Source organism: Heloderma suspectum, chromosome 2 (assembly GCF_057233095.1).
Source record: "Heloderma suspectum isolate Gila_16-S chromosome 2, 16-S_ref, whole genome shotgun sequence".
Lineage (NCBI taxonomy): Eukaryota > Metazoa > Chordata > Lepidosauria > Squamata > Helodermatidae > Heloderma > Heloderma suspectum.
Window position 1 is genome coordinate 268,310,275 of NC_139459.1, and position 21,272 is coordinate 268,331,546.

The 21,272-nt window shown below is 44.9% G+C and overlaps 1 protein-coding gene across 1 annotated transcript in view; it reads right to left on the reverse strand.

The window, feature by feature from the left end:
* FAT2 (FAT atypical cadherin 2) overlaps positions 1-21,272 on the reverse strand; it is a 97,244-nt gene that overhangs the window by 58,055 nt on the left and 17,917 nt on the right. The window contains exons 3-5 of the mRNA XM_084832434.1: positions 12,501-12,562; positions 9,505-9,816; positions 6,895-7,105 (exon numbers count right to left, since the gene is read on the reverse strand). Of these exons, the coding sequence (XP_084688560.1) occupies positions 6,895-7,105; positions 9,505-9,816; positions 12,501-12,562 (585 nt within the window). The remainder of the gene's footprint in view (positions 1-6,894; positions 7,106-9,504; positions 9,817-12,500; positions 12,563-21,272) is intronic.

Sequence of the window (21,272 nt, forward strand, 5' to 3'; positions counted from 1 at the left end):
GTGAATGGCAAGAGTGGCAGGACTTGTGTTCATTAAAAAATATTTGTAGAGGTTCTGTGTTTTGGCACTGGAGAGAAGGGACGGAAAGGTTACTGATAACGAAGAAGAAGAATTCAAAATGTTCCCAATATGGATTCCTGAAATGGTGGAGCGTTAATATATGTAGGGAAGAATGTCGCATCTGTGTCTGTATGCACGTGTAGCTTGGAATTCAAGGTCAATCTTATGTGTGAGCTTGCCACATCCTTTGCCATCACGTGAGGGAAGGTGCATGCTTTCTGGGCAACCACACGATGCTGCGCAGTTGTAGAAATAGACCATGCTCCCAACAGGAGCTTTAAAGGCTCTTAGCTCCATTCCAGTGTAGGCCTCCTTTCTTGCTATATGAGCATTCTGTGCCTTATGATACAGTGGAGAAAGTGCACGGCTCTACATTTTAAAAGTACATTTCAAATTCAATGCATCCAGTGCAGAAAATGGCACAGAATAATGGGGGGGGGGGCGGGGGGAGGAAGGGTCATCAATCAGGCAATAACCAATTCAGGCCTGCTTCACTTCCAAAAGCATATTCTACATCACAGTTCAATTAACTGTGGAACAGTACTGGGAAAATATGTCCAAGTAGGAAAGGTGCTTGGCTCCTTTGCAGTAATTTAGGAAGGAAATAAGGAGAAACACAAGGGAGGGAAATGACAGCCAGACAGAGAGTTAAATATGGGAAGAAACAGAGTGGAGGCATTTATAGAAACATGGGCAAAAGGGAAGGCCTGAGGGATGGGGCAACATTATTATTATTACTATTATTATTTCTATACTGCCCAATAGCCAAAGCTCTCTGGGTGGTTTACAAAGACTAAAAACATTAAAAATTCAGTATAGGGAGATTAAAAGACATGTACATAAAAACACAATGACACGGTTTGCATGAAATGGCAGCAAAACAAGGGTCAAATAAACTAATTAAAACCCAATTAATTAAAACCCAGTTAACTTATGATTAGGTTAACTTTGGGTTGTTTAACCCATGAATAACCCATAGTGCCCAGGTCTGCATGTCGCACAACCTCCTATCGGGCCAATTCAAGATTGCATATTTAGAGAGACAGTAGCATGAGATCCAGTAGATCGTGAACTAATTGATTAACCCAGAATTTGCCGCCATTATGTCCCAACAGGACCTATGGGAGAGAATGAACTTGAGCAACTGAGCAATTTGAGCAGACAGGTAAGGACACTGTCTGACTTGCACTATAAATCACTTCAGCAGAGAAGTGGAAGGGAAGAATGTTAGCAGTGAGGGAAGCTTTTGGCTTGGAATTCAAGGTCAACCTTGTGTGTGAGCTTGCTGCATCCTTTGCTGTCATGTGAGAGAAGGTGTATGCTTTCTGGGCAACTACACAACGCTGCACAGTTGTAGAAACAGGCCATGCTCCCAACAGGAGCTTTTAAGGCTCTTAGCTCCATTCCAGATGGTCACAGCAGAACAGAGAGAAACTCATGGGAAAGTGCTATGCCAACGTCTTTTAATCCAAGCATGTGTGCACAGATCCCTTGTTTATTATGTTTGTGCTTGTATTGTGTGCAAAATGCAGGATCTGGAATATTCCATTAAACACATGCGCATACACACACAGATGCTACTTTCAGCCATATGACCCTGTTCAGAAGTTAGATCATTTTGCTGAATACTTCACAGGGCGACTTCATACATTGCCATTTTCTATGTGGAGATCAACCTTCATAAAGGGAAGAAAAATCCCAGGTGCTTTAGTGTATGAAGTGCTGTATATGTTTTTGGTTTTATTATTTGTTTATTTTATTTAGGAGTATTTATAAACCACTTACATCTACAGATTTCAAAGCATCGCACACAAGTAATAAAAAACATAAAAATTCCGTAAAAAATGCTGCCCAATGGGTACAATCAAAGTAGGAGGGGAAAACACACCACGGTTCATATACAATAATGCACACAGTTTTCCTCCTCTATGTAGATTGACCTCTATGTATTGGGTGTGGGGGTGAGCAGAAGACCTCATGCTATTGGGGTGTTTCTACTGGTACACTCTCTACAACATGTCCCTGCTCCTTTGCCTGATAATCTGTCCTTTCCCCTGGCGTCCACTGTCTTTATTTGGAACTGGATATTTAGGCCAGGCATGTTCCCGACTTCCATACTATTTGTCTGTAATTCTAGTGGGGTCAACTGCAGTACAATAGGGTCAGAGGTACTGAAGCAACATGGACCACCACAGTAAGAAATTGTAACATACTTGAAGTGGTCCATACAACATTCAGGGAAATCATTAATCACTAAACAAATTACGCCATTTCTCATCACATCTTCCCACTCATTAATCCCATACAAGCAAACAAACTATCCCTGGTGCATCCTCTCGATATTAAGGCCTGATACTCAGAAGAGACAAGTGGTCGCAAAGGCCGGTAAGACCCCCCATCTCTAAAGAAATTGAGAAACAAGAGAAGATTTATGAACACAAAAGAATAACCTGATTTGTCATGGCCAACACAGTAGAGGAGAGGAGATCCACTTCGCCACTGGAAACATATCCTGCTTTAATTCCAAGGGACCAGAGCCTATAAAGCAGGGGTGAGCAAGTTGTGGCTCTCCAGATGTCATTGGACTGTAACTCCCATCAGCCCTAGCCAGCACAGCCAATGGTGAAGGATAATGGGAGTTGTAATCCAACAACTTATGGAGAGCCACACATTGCCCACCCTTGCTATCAAGCCATTCAGCTGTCTTCTGGGAGCCTCCTGATGAATGTGGCAAATGGCTTTCAAATTTTGCAACAAAGCACTACTCACCACCTTTTCCATTTCGGAAACAGAAGGCTGCATACTCCATGACACTGCAGCCTGGGCAGCTGGAGAAAACACCAGGATAGTGTAATGGTTAGAGCAGCCTTCCCCAACCTGGTTCCTTCCTGAAGTTGTGGACTTCAACTCCCAACAGCCCCATCCTCCATGACCAATAGTCAGGAACCCTGGGAGTTGTAGTCCAAAAGATCCGGAGGGCACCAGGTTGTGGAAGTCTGGGTTAGAGTGTGACACTTGGATCGGGAAACCCAGTGGGTCACACTGGGAAAATCAAAGTTCCTCAGTCTATCCTAAGCCCCTTTCAAAGGGCGTTTCTACATTAAGCAAAAAACCCACAAACACCCACATCCTTTCTGGAGCTTCCTGCTTTCGGTTTCTTTGCGGGATTAGGAAGGGGCTCCTTTACATGGCATCCACATGGTTTGAACTGAGGGAGTGCCTCCCTCCCTGGTATGTGTGCAAAGGGGAGGGAGTCTTGCTTTCATAGCTTAACTTCTGTTGTACTGTTTTCTCGCAGCCCTCAGGAAACCTCTGACTTACTTCTGAGTAAACACAAAATGTAAGATTTGCGCTAAGTCTGCAACCCTTGGCACACTTATGTGGGAGTAAGCCGCGTTGAACTCAATGGGGCTTGCTTCTGAGTAGTCATAAGACCACCCTGTAAGTCTGCAACCCTCGGCACATTTACTTGGAAGTAAGCCCCGCTGAGCTTAATAGGGTGCTCTGAATCAATGGAGGATGTTGCTTCTGAGCTTGGTGGGGTGGGGGATCAGATGTGTCTCCCTTCATTGGAGGGAGGCATTTTACCCTCTTCTCCCTCCAGCTGAGAAATGCAGAGGCAGGAGAGGCAATCAGCAGGCGATTCTTCCCCTTGCACCTGTCAAATCTCATCCTGACCGTGCCCCCAACAACTGAAAACAAACACCCACAGCAGGCAGACGCTGAGGTTTCTTCCGCTATTGGAGAATTTCACGGGTAGGTCATGGCGCTCCTGTTCTGTGGGCTGGGAAAAATACCATATTTCTTGCATTTGGGGAAAACACGAGATAGGCTGGAGGAAATGGTGGGAGACACCCTGGAGGGTAACGGCGTCATCTAAAGAGCCCGCAAACTTCCGAGAGAGAGCCATCTCAATAGCAGGATAAAAACCCTGTGTGATGAGCCCCAAAGTTTGCTGTAGAGCACCATGCCACTTTTTCAATGTCTAAAGCAGAAGGCTGCTTTCTGCTGCACGTTACAACTTCACGGGGTTGTTGAGAAGACAAAATAGGAGAGTCACATGCATGCCACCCTGCCCTAACCTCCTTGGAAGAATGATGGGATACAGATGTGATTTATGAACTAAGAAGTGACATTTTCAACTCCAGCAATGCTAGCCTAAATACAGAAGCAAATTGGGTCATTATTAAATGCAAAGAACTAGCGGTCTCACTGTATGAATATAGGAGGCTAACGTATCGTACAGTAAACCGAACCTGTCTTTGGAGGAGAGATAAATGCTGAGATTAAATTCCAAGGAAAATGCCTTTAAGGGGACACAATGCTAGTAGACAGTCCTAACACAAAGCAAACTTTCCACAAGCATTGTCAATTCTGTACTATGTTGATTCTTGTTCTGCTTTAATTGTATTTGTACTTCATTATCCATGCCCAACTGCGCCAGACAAAGAAGTATTCTTTGGAGCTGCCTTACGAAGGGCAACTCTTGCATGTCTGCAAATTGTCTGCCTCCAGGGATGGCTTTACTCTGCAGCGGCAAAATAACTAGTCTCCAATGTGATGCCAGGTAATAGGAATTACAGACTCACAGATCACTACAGCTGAAAGATATATCAAAGATAATGTAGTCCAGCCCCCTGCACAGAGGACTCACTCTGCTGAAACCATCCCTAACAAACTAACCCTTTAGTGAAAGAATATAGCTTATGACTAAAATCATAACAAAGAGTTAATAGCACAGAGCAGGGTTTAAGGAGGACCAAGCCCAGAAGTGATTATCTGTCATGCAGAATGATTTGTTGTTGTTCAGTCGTTAAGTCGTGTCCGACTTTTCATGACCCCATGGACCATAGCACGCCAGGCCTTCCTGTCAGAATGATTTGTATTGCATGCTAAATTCACACATAACCGTTTTTGAAACTCCTGTTTCTACTCCACGGTAATCACTTTATTTTTGTAACAATTCAACTTCTGGTTTGCACTTACATATGCTTCATGTTAGGAGGAAAGACAGTCCCATGCACTTTTATATGGTTTTCAAGAGGTGCAGAGAACAGTTCAATTAACTGTACTTAAATCTACAACTTACATTTCATTTATAGATACTAAAAAAACAACTATATGACAGTCTAATTTCCTAAATGCCTAATTAACTATTTGAAAAGCTATACGTTTCTAATATTCTGCCATTAACTATACATGGAAATCTACCAAAGCCACAAAAACATCTTACAGTTGCACCCAACTTTCTTCCAAAGAACTCTGGATGCCACAAGAACATAAGAAGAAGAACCCTGCTGGATCACACCAAGGTCCATCTAGTCCAGCATACTGCCTCTGATACTGGAGGTAGTGTACAGCCATCAGGACTAGTAGACATGAATTGTCCAATCCCCTTTTAAAGCCATCCAAATTGGTGCCCATCACTACATCTTGCGGAAGTGAATTCCATAGTTTAACTTATGCACTGTGTGAAGAAGTACTTGTTTTTATCTGTCCTGAATCTCCCACCAATCAGCTTCATGGGATGACCCCCATTGAGTTCTAGTATTATGAGAGAGGGAGAAAAATGTCTCCCTATCCACTTTCTCCGCGCCATGCATAATTTTGTACACCTCTATCCTGTCTCCTCTGACTCGCCTTTTTTCTAAGCTGAATTGTCCCAGATAAGACCCATAGGTGCAGGTAAGGTACAGAAGACAGGGACAGTCTAGCCACTAATTTCCATCCAGGATGATAGAACTAATTCCTTATACACCGGGAGCACTATTACTGAACAAGATGCCAGGCTAGTCAGCTAACCTGGTTGTAATAAATAAGGTGTAGGAAACTTGTAGGCCAAAGCATCTGGACAGCCACAACTCCCATCAGCCCTACCCAGAACAGCCAATGGTGAGAGACGATGGAAGTTGCAGTCCAAAACAACTGGAGAGCCACAAGTTGCCCACCCCTGTAAGAAATTCTAAAATGGGTAATGTATAAAGTCCACCATGGCAGAGACCATTGCTGTTAGATCACCTTTAGAGCTTCAAATTCTCAAAAAAAGACCACCATGCATGTTCACCAACGTGCCAGTTTTAATCACTACCTGTTGACTGTGACAGCTGTATCTCCAGGGATCCCACCAGAATCCCACTGAAAGATCTAGCACAAGCAGACCTCTCTTACCTATATATTTCTGCAAAAGTTAAGATGTGTGTTTTCCAGCATGATAGCACACATAAAAAGTATAGGGCCTTTCAGACTAGTGGAGCAAAATAGGGAAGAAAAGGAATAAAACACAATAGATTTTATTAAGGGAACTGCCAAGCATTGATGGTAGATATTTTCCAACTCAGCATTTAAGATCTTCCAAAAACTATTTATACGTGTACGTGTGTGTGTATGTATGTATGTATGTATATATATATATATATATATATATGCACACGCGCGTGCGCGCACACACACACCCTCCAGTTGGTTTGTTTTCATTGCTGTGGGGAATAGGTAAGATTACCGCATATTTCCTGTAAGCCACAAAGATGTGTTTTTGCCCGTTTACAGCACAAGAATTTTCATTAAGATTGGGTGCATGCCAGGAATACAATTTTGCAAATTGCGACGGGTAATACAAAAACTGCAAAATGCTTTTGGGGGATCCCTGCTTGTGCCAGCCTGAATACTGCTCTCTGCCAGTGCGGAGGCCTTGACTATAATGCACCCGCCATCTAGAATAAACAGCCTTTGTTTGCTCAGCTCATGGGCATGACAAATGCCTGGGAAATTGGAGCAACGTTCTGTCAGCTCAGCACCACCATCTTGGAGCTCATTTCCCAGTCGCGCACCACCCACCTGTGATGTCAAACCAGAGCTGGCTGAGCCCAGCCTCCACGCTGATCACTCCCACCATGTGGTTCACCGGGTCTGTTTCCATGACTGCGAAGTTGAAATGAGGCTCATCGAAATCGAGTGACTCTGCAGAGGGGAGGGGCTGAGGGATCCAACTGATGTGAAGCCTCACGCTGGAGGCAAGTGGGGGGCGGCCGCCATCCGTAGCCCTGACCTGCCAAGAGAGGAAAGCACCAGCTTATAAAGATCTTGTGGTCTGAAGTGGAGTGGTGATGCATTGTGGAGTTCCTCATGATCCTTCAGGTTGAATGTCAACCTGAACAGAATCAAAAAACTAAATGAAAGCTTAGCAGAAGTGAAACACCTTGAGCTGTTTTTTGGGTGGGATCATACCAAACTAAAGTTGCTCTGGCCAAGATTCTAACTAGTGCTGTGCTGAAGATTTCTCTTTTACCATTCTCATTCAATCTGATAGGGAAAAAAAGCTTTCGAAAAGAAATTCAGTGATGAAGAAAATATTGGAGAAATTCTCATGGGATAGGTTTGTGTTTCTTGTACTTACCTTACTTCAGAGGTGTTCGAGGAGTGCACGCGAGTGCCCTGTCTTTCATTGTACAATCATATCCCTGGCAGCCTGTAGCCTCCTTGGCTTCCCACACTTCAATTAAAGGAAGACATCTTGAGGTAATTCCTCCCATAGATCAGGAAGTGTAGGCAGTCTAGGAGGCTGCAGAGCAATGGAGAGATGTGTAATAGAAAAAAACACACGCCTCACACTCAGGCTCCTTGCAGTGATTATGTAAGCTCAAAACTTCCACAAAAACAAAACATAAAACACCCTGAGAATGAGATAGAACAATGGAAGCCTCTTCCATGGGGGAAGAAAACTTTAGGAAATTGGAGGACAGATTTTGGCTCAGCACTAGCTCCACCTCTGCCCTGCAGCTGGATACACTGCCACCCTCACACCTGCATTGTGGCGGATGCAAAATGGGGGCCAGCCTGCCAACACAGTTGATGCCGCTGCCACTTGCAGTGGCAGCACAAAAAACTAAAAACCCTTCAAAAATAATAAAGCGGTGCCAATGGTGAGCCCTACCTGTGAGTAAATGTTGAGAATTTCTCCTCCCCCTGGAGAAATTAAGTGAAATTGTCCTCCCGCTTTCTCTGCCCAAAAACAGGGTGAAGAATTTTGAGAGGTCATTTGGCACACAGTTCTAATTCGGTACAGCTGTGTCATCGCAATCTGAGTTGCAGTTGCTGTCGTCTTCCCCAAACTGGGCGATGAAGTGCACATTTGGATGGCGCCCATTCTTTCGCATCTACCACCTGAGCAGGGACTGGGTGACACAAGCGGTCGATCAGATTCCTCCCGGGGTCTATATTGCTGCTGGCTCTGGCCCGACTCCTCAACCTAAGGCATTGGTTGCTCAACACACATAAAAAAACATACGAAACACCCTGTTGGATCAGATCTGACGGTCTACCCAGCCCAGCCTTCCCCAAACCAGCATTCTCCAGATGGGTCAGAGGGGGATGATGGGAGTTATAGCCCAACACATCTGGAGGGAACGGAGCTTGGGAGAGCTGGTCTAGTTCAGCATCTAGCTTCCACAGCGACCAGTCAGATGCTTCCAGGGAGCCCACAAACAAGGCTTGAAGTCAATAGGCCAGCCTCGCTTTTGTTCTCCAGCCTGTGCTATTTAAAGGCACCCTGAACCGTTCTTGGGCTGCTCATCTTTGCTTACCTTCAGAGTCCATTCCCCCACCCAGGCAGGCCCCCTCTGCACTGAGCTTGATCTATGAACTAAGCCCTTCCTTATTCCTTATAAAATATTTCCATGACAGGCTCGACAACAGGCTGCTCTTCCTTTGCAACAGTCAGTGAGCTGGCTCTAATGTGAACCCAGCATCCAGCACACAGGATTCTCCCTGAATAAATGGAATGGATGGACACATTCTAGCAATACATTGTCTTGATGGCTATGTGCTACCTCCAGTACCAGAGGCAATGAGCTTATGTACACCAGTGCTGGGGAACATGGGTGGGAGGGTGCTGTGGCACTCATGTCCTGCTTGTGGGTTCCTGGTCAACAGCTGGTTGGCCACTGTGTGAACAGAATGCTGGACTAGACAGGCCCTTGGTCTGATCCAGCAGGGCTCTTCTTATATTCTTATTTTCACCCATGTGCATCTATGGGAAGGATTCATATTGTGGATGCAAAAGAGTAGCTAACCAAATGTCTCCCACCAGCCCCCTCTTTCCTTGCCTCTTCCATGTGTTACCAATGCCATTCTTTCTCTCATCTTCCTATCTTTCTTTAAGTCTGGCTGGAGTCACGGAATACATTTTTAAGCAAGTTGAAAAAGCTGAATGAGTATTTGTCGCCTGCGGTGTACATATTCATTTCATTTGTTTCACAGTTGGTTTTGGTCAAATAGGTTTTGCAGGTTTTGAAGCGCTAGCGAAATCTGCAAACTCCAGCCAGTAGAAGGACGAGTGTGTATGTAACAAGCAACAATTCTGCTGCCATACCACTTTCAATACTCAGCAGAAGGGCCGGGGGAACAATCATCTTCTTCGTCCTCCTTATCTTCTTATATCTCACTCACCGTTAGTATGTTGTACTCCTGGGCAGGAAAGGCCTTTTTGGAGAACACTACGCCTGTCCCCGGATGGATGCTGAAAAACCCCTCATCGTTTTCTTCAAGGCTGTAAGTGACTTGGCAGTTGAGCCCCTCATCACGATCTGCAGCAATCACCCTGTAAACTGGCAAAGAGGTCTCAGATGCTGCTTTCTCCGGGAGCTGAACCATGAAGAACTTTTGGGAGAAGTTGGGAGGGTTATCATTGACATCCATGACCTGAATTAGAACTCTGCCGGTGGTTTTCAGAGCTGGATCCCCATGGTCTGAAACAGAGACCTGTAAGGAAAAGCCAATAAACAATCCCATCACAACACAAAAGAAGACAGTTAATGTTCATGATGCAGGGCTTACAAATGACAGCCAGTGTGGTGTAGTGGTTGGAGTATTGGAATCGGACTCAGGAGACCCGGGTTCAAGTCCCCACTCAGCCATGAAGCTCACTGGGTGACTTTGGGCCAGTCCCTGAGTCTCGGCCTAACCTACCTCACAGGGTTGTTGTGGGGATAAAATGGAGAGGAAGAGGACCATGGAAGCCACCTTGGGTTCTTTGCAAGAGGAAAAAAGGCGGGATATAAATGTAATAATACATAAATAAATGATTCCCACCAACCCCTGTGGCTATGTACTGGCTTTTAAATACATGGCAGGTTCTTCAGGGGATGGCTTAAAGATCTACCAATATGTTGTCTGCCTACATCAGAGGCTGAAAGTTATTGGTGCTAAAATGGAGGGACTCCAGCAAAAAGGCATGGTCTGTGTGCATGTATGCGGTGGTATGGGTGGCCAACGGACAAGCTTAAAGAACAGAGACTGCCAATGAAGGTGTGTTGAACCCCTTTCAGCCTGAGGGCTGAATTCCGTGCTGACATTCCCGTGGTGGGTGGGACCCAAGGCAAAAAGCGGCGGGGCCAAGAACACCAGCCTATTTTAGCTCAAAGCTCTTACTGCCGGTAGCCCTAAGAGAGGCATTTCAATCCTTTGGAATGGTGGGAAATGTGCAAAACCTGGTACACCATCAAATGACTGGTGGTCAGGGAAAAGGGGGTGGGGCCAGAGGAATGGGATGTGGCCATCTGGCGAACCCCGGAGAATCCTCAGGTGGGCCAGATTTGGCTCCTAGGCCCGAGGTTCAACACTCCTGGTATTGAAACTCTTTTGTATTGGCTTCTGCCAACAGTGAATCTTTGATTGAGCTACATAGTTTATCTGAAAGATCCATTACTTGTAGAAGCTAAGCTGCAAAATGGAGTGGATTCCATCGGGTAGCATCCACGAGCCTGTAAGGTAAGTCTGGACAATATAGGCTAGGCTTGCCAGCCCGCCGGAAGGAAATCATACACAGCCTGCCTGAGAATTTTTTATTTTCTTTAACTAAGGGAGACACTTAGGTGTATCTTGTGTTTTGTGCTGGCTCTACCACCCTGGAACCCCCAAAACCACAAAGCTCCAGCCACTGACTTGCTCTGGACTCCACTTCCTGATCCAGGTGGCTCTGACAACTATGCACTATTTCTGTTGAATTTCAACAGCTGGCAACACGACCACGGGCTGTATTGAAATTCATTGTTCCTACAAGCCTTCAGGAATTTTGGTATGAAGTATTTTCTCAGAGTGTATTTGAATGTGGCATAATAGTTAGAGAGCCAGTCTAAGTCCAGGTTCCAATCTATACTCAGCTCACTGGGTGATCTTGGGCCAGTCACTCTCTCTCAGTCTAACCTGCCTCACATAGCTGTTGTGTGTATAAAGGGGGGTGGGGGTTGTAACCCACCCTGACCTCCTTGGTGGAAATATGGGATCAGGATCTAATAAATAAATAACATTTTTCATGAACTACCTATTGTGTGTGGGTTAGTCCCTCATTTTGCATATTCCCTTCACTGTGGGCAGAACACCCATTTATTCCCCTTGTACGTGACCATTAGCCATTCGCAATACCTGATTGTCTTTATTGTTGAATATACACAATTATGATGCACAAAGCAACGGTAGCCATGATGGTCATAAGCAAAATTCCAAATCCATATTAGTGTAATACCTTTACTAAGCCAACCAAAAGATCACAGAAAATGTGCAAACTTTCGAGAACTCCAGATCTCTTCATCAGGCAAGATGTTACGAAAAGCAGGTTGCAGGTAGCGGAAGGGAGAGACAGAGACAGAGACAGAGACAGAGACAGAGACAGAGAGAGAGAGAGAGAGAGAGAGAGAAAGCAGATGTCATGACTTCAACATCAAGTCAGATTTCTCTCTCTCTCACCCTCCTTTCCCCTGCCCCCAACCTTCTTTTTTAACACCTTGCCCGATGAAGATATCTGGAGTTCTCAAAAGCTCGCACATCTTTTGTGAACTTTTGGTTGACCTAACAAAGGTATTATACTAGTATAGATTCTGAAATGGTTACGACAGTGATTTTAATTATTTAGGTCACTTTGTATTTATATTCTAGCACTGTGTCTGAATCTCCAATTAGACCATTGGCCGTATTGGCTGGGGGTGATGGGAGTTGTAATCCAATAACATCTGGGGACCCACGGTTGAGGAAGGCTGCGCTAAGCTATCCCTGCTTGGTTTTCATGCCGCCTCTCAACTTGAAGGCCGCATTTAGCTGTCATTTAATCGTGAAATCCATTACGTTAAGTGTCCATTTTGTTAAACGGCAGGAAGCCACTTGCCATCCTCTATTCTTCTGCACGGCTTAGCAGCAGGGTTCCTGCTCCAGTCTTCAGTTAGGAAGCCAAGCCATGAGGTATTTCTGAAGCTGGCACTGGGGGGCAAACACACACAAAAATGCAGAACAGACAATTATCTGCCTGAGCAATTTGGAACCCACGGAATGACTTGTCCTCCTTTTCTCTGTGTGCTCTGACTTGCAAGGAAATGTTCTTTGAGGACTTTAAAAAAACACATACCCTCCACTTGCAAGTAAATAACACTAATTGCGGCTTCGTCATCACTCACCTCTAAGATATGTTCAGCCTTGTATTCCCGATCTAACTGCTGAGAAGTGGTATAAATCAGACCTGGCAGGAGAGAAAAGAGCACTGTCAGATCCAAGTATTCCGCATGATGCCATGCAGCACTTGCCTGCTATACCACACTTTCCCAACCTGATGCCCTCTGGATGTGTTGGTCATGCTGATTGGGAACTATGGGAGCTGCAGTCCAACACATCCAGAGGGCACTAGTTGGCAAAGGCTATGCCATACCAACATGAGCCAATCCCAAAGATGATGCTGCCCTCAAGCAAATCAATACCATAAGCAACAGAATTTTATAGATAAAAACACTTCCTGCCTCCTGGCCATGGAAGGGTTCCATATTTCTTATATTAACTGAGGCGGTTTGTTTCATCCCCTTTCCCACATTTTCAACATTAATCTCACTGAAGTGTATCCTAATGATCCAATGTTTTAGCCCATGTACCCTCCAGAGATACCATTTCAGATTTCAAAGTGGAAGGGTTGGTGGTGATAAGAGAGGTCGGTGTTACACAGGCATAGGAACATAGGAAGCTGCCTTATCCTGAGCCAGACCCTTGGTCCATCTAGCCTGATACTGCTGATGCTGATTGGCAGCGATGGCTCCCCGGGATTTCAGGCAGGCATTTTTCCAGCCCTGCCTGGAGATGCCAGGGATTGAACCTGGAACCTTCTGCATGCAAAGCAGGTGCTCTACCACTGAGCCATTCCCCGTCTAAGACTTGTCAGCAAAATTAAATGCCTGCTTTTTGATACAGTCAAGAGTCAATGGCCCAAACACAGTCTATTTTAAGATCATTTGTACGGCTGCTCTTTTACACCTTACAATAACTATAGCAATGTTATCAATACAGCTCAGCTACCGCCCTTTAAAATAAATAAAGGTGCAATGCTATGCACGTTTAGACAGAAAAAAAAGACCTACAACTCCCAGCATCCCTTCAGCCAGCCATACTGGCTGGGGCATCCTGGGAATTGTAGGACTTCTTTCTGCCTAAACATGCATAGGATTGCGCCCTAAGCGGATTTGGGCTTTTGGCCTGCATATCTAACACCGCCCGCCCCATGTAATTGTTTATGACAACAGTCATTCATTTAATTGCCCCATTACATGTAGTTTGGAACGTGAGGGAGGGGGGAATGGCCTCCCTAAAAGGTGATGCTCTCACCTACTCAGGGTTTGTTTGTTTGTTTGTTTTAACCATGGTATCCCAGCATTGGAACTGCAGTCGCTCCTTCCTAGTTGCCCATGCATCTCGTCAGCCCTAAGCTTCCCATACTGAAAAAAAGGCCAATCAGTCTAAAACAGATGCTGACATTAGGGTACATTCACATCGCATCCCTAGACACCTTTTATATTGCAAAAATGCCAGCACCATTTATGATGCATTTTGAAGTCGGGACTGTAGGTTTCTTGCTATATGTGTGGTTTGCAGCTTATCTTGTTATCTTCAGCTCCAAGATGTTCTGGAAAGTGTCATGACTGTTCAGCTTTTGCAAATGAAGCAACATTGCATGGAAAAAAACCCATCAGTGCAGTATTTTAGATGAACCTGACATGAACAAACTAGGAGATAGTAGATAAGATTAAAGGGCGCCAGAGAGATAGATCAGCATGCCTAATGGTAGCTGAGCAGCCAAAGAGGTAGAATCAGCAGGTCTAGCTTTATTTTCCTTTGAGATTATTATCTTTTCCTTAACATCAGTGGTATCGTCCTTCCCTCAGACATCCAGCACTAATCTGGTCGAAGGGTTTCACAGCATCTTCATGCAGGAACACATGCATTAAAAAGCCAAGTGGGGGAAAATTCAGTTGGAGGTGATTCAGGAAAGTAAAAGGCAAGCAGGAAAGGGGTTTTGTGTCCCCTACCCAAATCTCCAATCCTGATGCTCCTGTGGAAGCATCTTTTCTGGTTTCAAAAAGGGGTAAACGTTACACACCTCCAGTGGCGTTAACGGTAAGTTTTGAAGTGCAGGCGGTCATCATGACACTCCCCATAGCCACGCCTCCAAAGAGAGTCCAAACATTCTGGCTGCTCTGTTGCTCCATATCAGCAAACCACTTCTAGGTGTTTTTATCTCAATCAAGAGGAGGTCTTTTGTAAAGCTAATGAGTCTTAACTGGCCATTCAAGACCAAGCCACCCCAAAATACTTCACAATATAACAAGGAACAATATATTGTTGCTAGGTAAATTCAATTCCCCCCAGCTATTGTAGAGATTGCTCAGAGGGAATTCGGGGGGTGGGGAGTGGAAGATGACATCAGCATCCCTGCTAACTGAAAAGTGCCACCGCTGCATAACCTACAAGACCACCGCTGCTGGTCTTGAAAAGCCGACTTACTTTTATGAATTCTGTGGTGAATTCTATTCTATTCTAGGGTTCTATTCCTGTATGGAGCAGGGGTTTGGACGTGATGGTCTTGTAGGCCCCTTCCGACCCTACTATTCTGTGATTCTATGATTCTATGAAGGTTCCTTGTTATAGCAAAAATGCCACCAAGGATTCTCAGTATGTGACTACTGCATCCCTGGCAACACTACACCACTGCACACCTCTTCATGTCCTTATAGGCACTCTACAGATCAGGGGGAGGCAACTGGGCAGGTTAGATGAGCAGAGTCATTTCAGAACTCAAGAAATGCTCCAGTCATCACCACGTGTTCTGTAGGTTCCTGGTTCTAGAACTAGCAACTTCTCGGTTGTTATTTCCCCCCCTCCCCCCTCCCTTATAGGCCCGTTCTGGACAACTCATGGCCCACCAAGCTGAACACAGCCCACCAGCCATCTATGGCAGAGGTTCCAACACCTCCTGTTTTACTGCTCCCCTGGGATGCAAAAACAGGGCCGCTGCTCAGGGTCCCTAACCTCACTACCATACATGGCTGGTGGACCAAGTTTGGCTTGGCAGATCACACCCATTGTGCAGACCTGCTACAGGCAGAAGACAGTGCCATGGGAAACAGCACCTACTCTACAGCTCCAGGGACTGTGATGTAAGTATTTGGAGCACAGCTACAGTTAGCAGTCACTACTTGTTCCTTATTTTCTCCCTCTCAGGGATTTTGTATATTTGGCTTTGACTCGCATTATAAACTACATTTAACACTGAAGAATGCAATGTGTTATAACAAGACGGATTTAATGGACTCTCCGGGTAGTGCTCTGTCTGGTGTGTTGCTTGTGTTTTTTTTTTTTTTTCATCCTACATCTAAGCATGAACAGAAGATCCCAAGGGCAACAACGAAACTAAAAAGGAATGTTTGCATATATACCTGTTCATGGCCATGAAGAAGGCTTTGGGCAAAGAACTTAAGCATGTGGTCTCTGAAGTACAGCCCAAAGGTTTTTGCTAAATTGGATCCTAAATACTGCACCATGACTCATGTGCGGAGCAGAGACCTAACAGAAGGTGAATGCACCTTTTATAGACGCTTATTGACATGAGCCCTTTGCAGATGTTCTTAGATGTTCTAAGAATGAGCGCACGTAGGCAGAAGGCTGGCATTGTGGCAGCAAGCTCTACCCCAACATGTGCACATTTGTTTCAAATAAATGCATGTAGGCTGGGGCAGAGCCTATTCTGCCGTGGCATCCCTCACCCCCTGCTCATTCCTTCTGCGCACTGAGGACCAAATTAGACATGATATTCACATCTTTAGCCTTGTGTGTCTGATTAAAACATTAAAAGTAGCTGATGCTTGGGGAGGGGAATGGGGTGGATTGGGCCCATGGTATGGAAGGGAGACCCGGTGGAGTGGAGTGGCTAGAGTGTTGGACTGGGACTCAGGAGACCCAGGTCCTAGTCCCCACTCAGGCCTGAAGTTCACTATGTGACTTTGGGCCAATGACTCTCAGCCTAATCTACTACACAGGGTTGTTGTGAGGATAAAATGAAGAGGAAGAGGATTATGTACACTTGGAGGAAAGGCAGGATATAAACGTAACAAATTATTATTCTGGATGGGGTTGCACTCCCCCGAAGGAGCAGGTGCGTAGCTTGGGAGTACTCCTAGATCCATCCCTGTCACCGGAGCCCCAAGTGGACTCTGTGGCCTGGAGTACTTAGGCCCAATTTCGGCTGATCCGCCAGCTACAGCCTTTCCTGGACAGAGATAACCTAGCCACTGTAGTACATGCACTGGTAACTTCCCGATTAGACTACTGCAATGCACTTTACGTGGGGCTGCCCTTGAAGGCGACTCGGAATTTGCAGGTAGTGCAAAATGCAGCAGCTAGACTGCTGACCAGAACACCTCATCGAAATCATATGACACCAGTTTTAAAGGAATTGCACTGGCTGCTGATACGCTTCCGGTCAGAATGCAAGGTTTTGGTGATGACATTTAAAGCCCTAAGCAGCTTGGGACCTCGATATTTGAGGGAGCGCCTCTCCCTATATATGCCTGCCTGAGAACCGAGATCTGTTGGAGGGGCCCTCCTCTGCATCCCACCAGTATGAGACATACACTGTGGTGGGATGTGGAGAGGGCCTTCTCTGCTGTGGCACCCCAGTTGTGGAATGCCCTCCCCTTGGAGGCCCGATTGGCACAGACTGTGGTCTCGTTTCGGCACCAAGTAAAAACATGGCTTTTTACCAAAGTCTTTGAGGGCTAAATGCATTCCCTAGCACAGTTTTGACTGTTTTATTGTTTTACTTTTTAACTGGTTTTAGCGTGTTTAATAGTTTATTATGTTTTTAGGTGTTTAAAGTATTTACTGTTTTAGACTGTTTACATTGATTGTATCTGTATGCTGCCCTGAGATCTTAATGATATAGGGCGGGATAGAAATGTAATAAATACATACATACATACATACATACATACTCTTTGCTCTCACTGAGGTCCTGACCCAGACTAGGGGAGAGAGCATCTGCTATTTGCAATGGGAGAAAAGCTCCCACTGGGCAAAGACATTATTTCTGATGACGACTTATTAGATGCTGTTTACATGTTCCATGATTCTACATCTCCACTCATATGATGCTAACATGGGACTCTGTCCAGTGCCTGTCTCCTCCTCTCAACAGGACCGGCAGCTTTAAGTGTAATTACTCAAATGCTGTGGGTTGCTTAAAACATGCCATTATAGCATTCCATTTTTCAAGTAGTTCTTAACTTTGTTAAACTTCGACTGTTTAGCTCAAAAACATTCAAAAGGATTGGAGAGGGGCCTCTTTCAGTCTCGGTTGTTTTGCTGTATATCAGATCATGTTAAAATGGGAAGATAAAATAGAAAAACTACTTTTATTGTTGTGTTAGTTTATTCTACTGCTTATGCACGAGTAAATGAATTCATAATGTATAGGATGGATGCTGGGCTTCTGCAGAACACCAATGCTGCGGTGGGACTCATTCAGCATTCCAAACAATGCGATGCTCTAATGGAATGTTTTAAGTAACCCACTACAATTAAAGCTGCCAGTCCTATTGAGAGGAGGAGTCAGGCACAGGACAGGAATCCTAAGATGTATCACACGAGTGGAGACGTGCAACAATGGAACCGAGGACATGCAAACAGCATCTAATAATTCACGGTTAGAAACAATGTCTTTGCCCAAGGGAAGCTTCTTAAAATATTTTTACTCTGCTGGATAGGCAAAATTCAAGAAAAATCAAAAGGAAGAAAATTACCTTCTTGCTGGACAGCGGGGGATCTTTATTCTCATTTATTTATTTTTATTTTACTTGGTGCTGGAGCAGGGGTGTGGACAGGCAAAAACAAAACAACAAAACCAAAGGGAGGAAGTGTGCAGTTAGCAAGGTGTGAGGACACATGCACAAAACCCATTGTCAACATTCTGAAATAATGTTCTTGCCAGAAGACAACCAGAGTGGCCCCTAAAGCAAAACAGAACCCTGGAATAATAACGAAGTGGAAGGAGGAGAATCTGCATTTGCGGGGGGAAATCAGCAGGAGTTTCCTTCTCCCACCCATGAATTCTTCTCTGCAAATGTCCGGTAGGCCTTTTTTTTTTTTTGCATTACCCAGGGATAGCTTCTGGTTTCAGAATGCAGCTGGTGAAAAAAAGTGTAAAAACAACCTGGGAGAGCATTTGCAGGAGACTGTGAATAGACAGAAGATTGACTACCCCGCCTCGCTGATTCTCCCATAATGTGTGATGGTCCCTTGTTTACATCAGCAGAACTATGTCTGCAATTCTTCTGCTGTTGCTTTATCCTCACCTTATCCTCATCTTAAACAAATCCTGCTTTTAATGGTTTCTTTCCTTGACTGTACAGCTTGTACTATTAGGGGGCAATCTTGCCTGGCTGCCCCTGTGACTTTAGGCCCGTGCCTCAGACATATACACATCCACCACTGATTTCCTTACAAGGTCTGTTAAACACCCTGTAATGAGATGTGAGAGCAATTGTGGTTAATGGTTAATTACACCAATTCCAAAATAGAGCTGTGGTGTTTTTGCTCCTGCCAAGGCATGCACATATGAAATGTGTTCACATGGATCCGATCACATGGATCTTGGAAAATGCAGAGAAAAAGGGGTGGATTTAAGAAGAAGCTGAGAGGAATGAATACATATTCTTCTCTGTTGCCACTCCTAAATGTCTAGAGATACAGATTGCTAAAGAGGGCAGTGTCTAAGCTAAAACTTTTGTTCCCCCAAAGAGATATATCTACTTAGATTTTTGCTGCTCTACAGCAGGAAAGTTATATTTTTAGGCCTAGTGAGCATGTTGCCCTTCACTACACTTCACAGTTTTAGGTGTACACCTAAGATCAGCCTTCCCCAACCTGGTGCCTTCCAGATGTGTTGGACTAAAACTCCCAGGGTTCCCCAGCCAGCCATGCAGGCTGGGGGATGCTGACAGTTGTAGTCCAACACATTTGGAGGGCACCAGGTTGGGGAAGGCTGCCCAAGAGGTTTTAACCTTAAACCTAAAAACATAAAGTGTGAATGCAACAAACACGTCTTTGGAAATCTGCATCAAATCAGTCCATTTGTCACGAAGACATGGTTGGCTGCAGCTCCCCACTGAGCTCGATCCAGACATTATACAAATATGGAGAGGGGAGTTGGGACACATGCCTGATCTCCAGGCATTCATTTTGAGATCTCGAAAAGCTGCCACATATATATATATCTCCGTGCGATCAGTAGAGCCCTCTGCACATACGCTTGTATGCCAAGGGGCTCTTTCAGACCATGGGCTTGTATGTGAAATATTATTCCTCCCACTGTACATGTTCATATAACATCTGAACAGGGCTTTAGTGGTAAACTCAGCCCTATCCCTGCATAATACGTAGAAAGGCCCCATGACCTGCCTTTCTGATGAAATGAAGACGGGCTTTCTCTGGCTTGTTTCTTATTTGAATCTTTACATGAGTCAGGTAACAGAAGCAACGAGGAATATTGCAAAGATATGTGTGGAAGGGTATATGGAGATGGGAGAAATGCTTCTGGATAAACGAGATGTGAAATGTTAAATGGGGTTCATACCCATTTTCCCTGTGCAGATGTCAGGATGGCACGTTCCTGCTCCATCCGGTGGGACTTCCGCTTGCACAACAGGACTTCCCTGTCCACTCCTCCCCACTGCAAGCCCCCATGTGTGTCCCAAATCTGGTCTGGAGGGTCCCGCAACTCCAGAGCAGACTGGGGGCACATGGGGGAGCTGCAGGGGGAGGGGGAATCCTTTCTGCCAGCAGTTCCCTCCCACTGACAGAAGGACATCTTTGGATGCAACCCAGAGTCGCCACATTGGACATCATACTTTCACAGGGACCTACATCTGCAGAGTTTAGTTAATGCAGGCCACAGCCGTGTGATCAGTACACTCTTTTGATTTACAAGTTGTGCAGTTGCAATCTGCACACGTTGGGTGCTACATGCATAGGTCCCTATGCAAACATGATATCCAAAGTACAAACACTATGGTTTTAATAACTGTAAATGGCCCTGAGATCCCTGGATGAAGGGCAGTATAATAATCTTATAAACAAGCAAACAAAACAACAAAAGCAATGGGCAGGCCGTAAGATGGAGTAGATGAGCTTGAACTCAACCCCCTCACCACGTTTAGCTCCTCTGCATAGGGAAAAGCATATTTCAGGTATCTTTGTTCAATCACAAGCTAAAGACTTTTAAAGGCACAATCGTATGCATGTTTAGACAGAAAGAAGTCTTACAATTCCTAGCATGCCCCAGCCAGCCATGCTGAAGCATGCTGGGAGTAGCTGGGGCATGCTGGGAGTTGTAGGACTTCTTTCTGTCTAAACATGCATAGGATTGCACCCTAAAAGTCTGAAAGCTTCCAACTCCATGGTTTCTGCTAGTAGTACACAAGATTAATGTAGTATCTATGCCATTTGTTGAAAATCACAAGACGGAAGTCACCAGCAAACTGGGTCTCTTAGATGTATTGGCGCTGTCCTTCCTTTTAGTCCATTGCCCTAGTTAATCAATAACCCAAGTGGCTCATTACTAAATTCCTGAAAAGCCCAGCACAAACATATCTATGCTGATCAACACATTTGGATTACAAATGAGATGATACCCAATATTAGCTTTAAAGTATGCTACACAATCACCACAAAATTGAAACCAGGTAGTCCTATGTCTGATGTGCTCTATTCATTTCACAGACGAAGAACGGCAGTCCTAGAGTAGCATTCTTCACATACGAAAATATAATCCAGTTGTTTGGCTATCTTGCCCATTATAAAAAAAACAAAAGAAAACATTATTTGGTGGGTCCCCTCCTCCCTCCTGGAATTAGCTG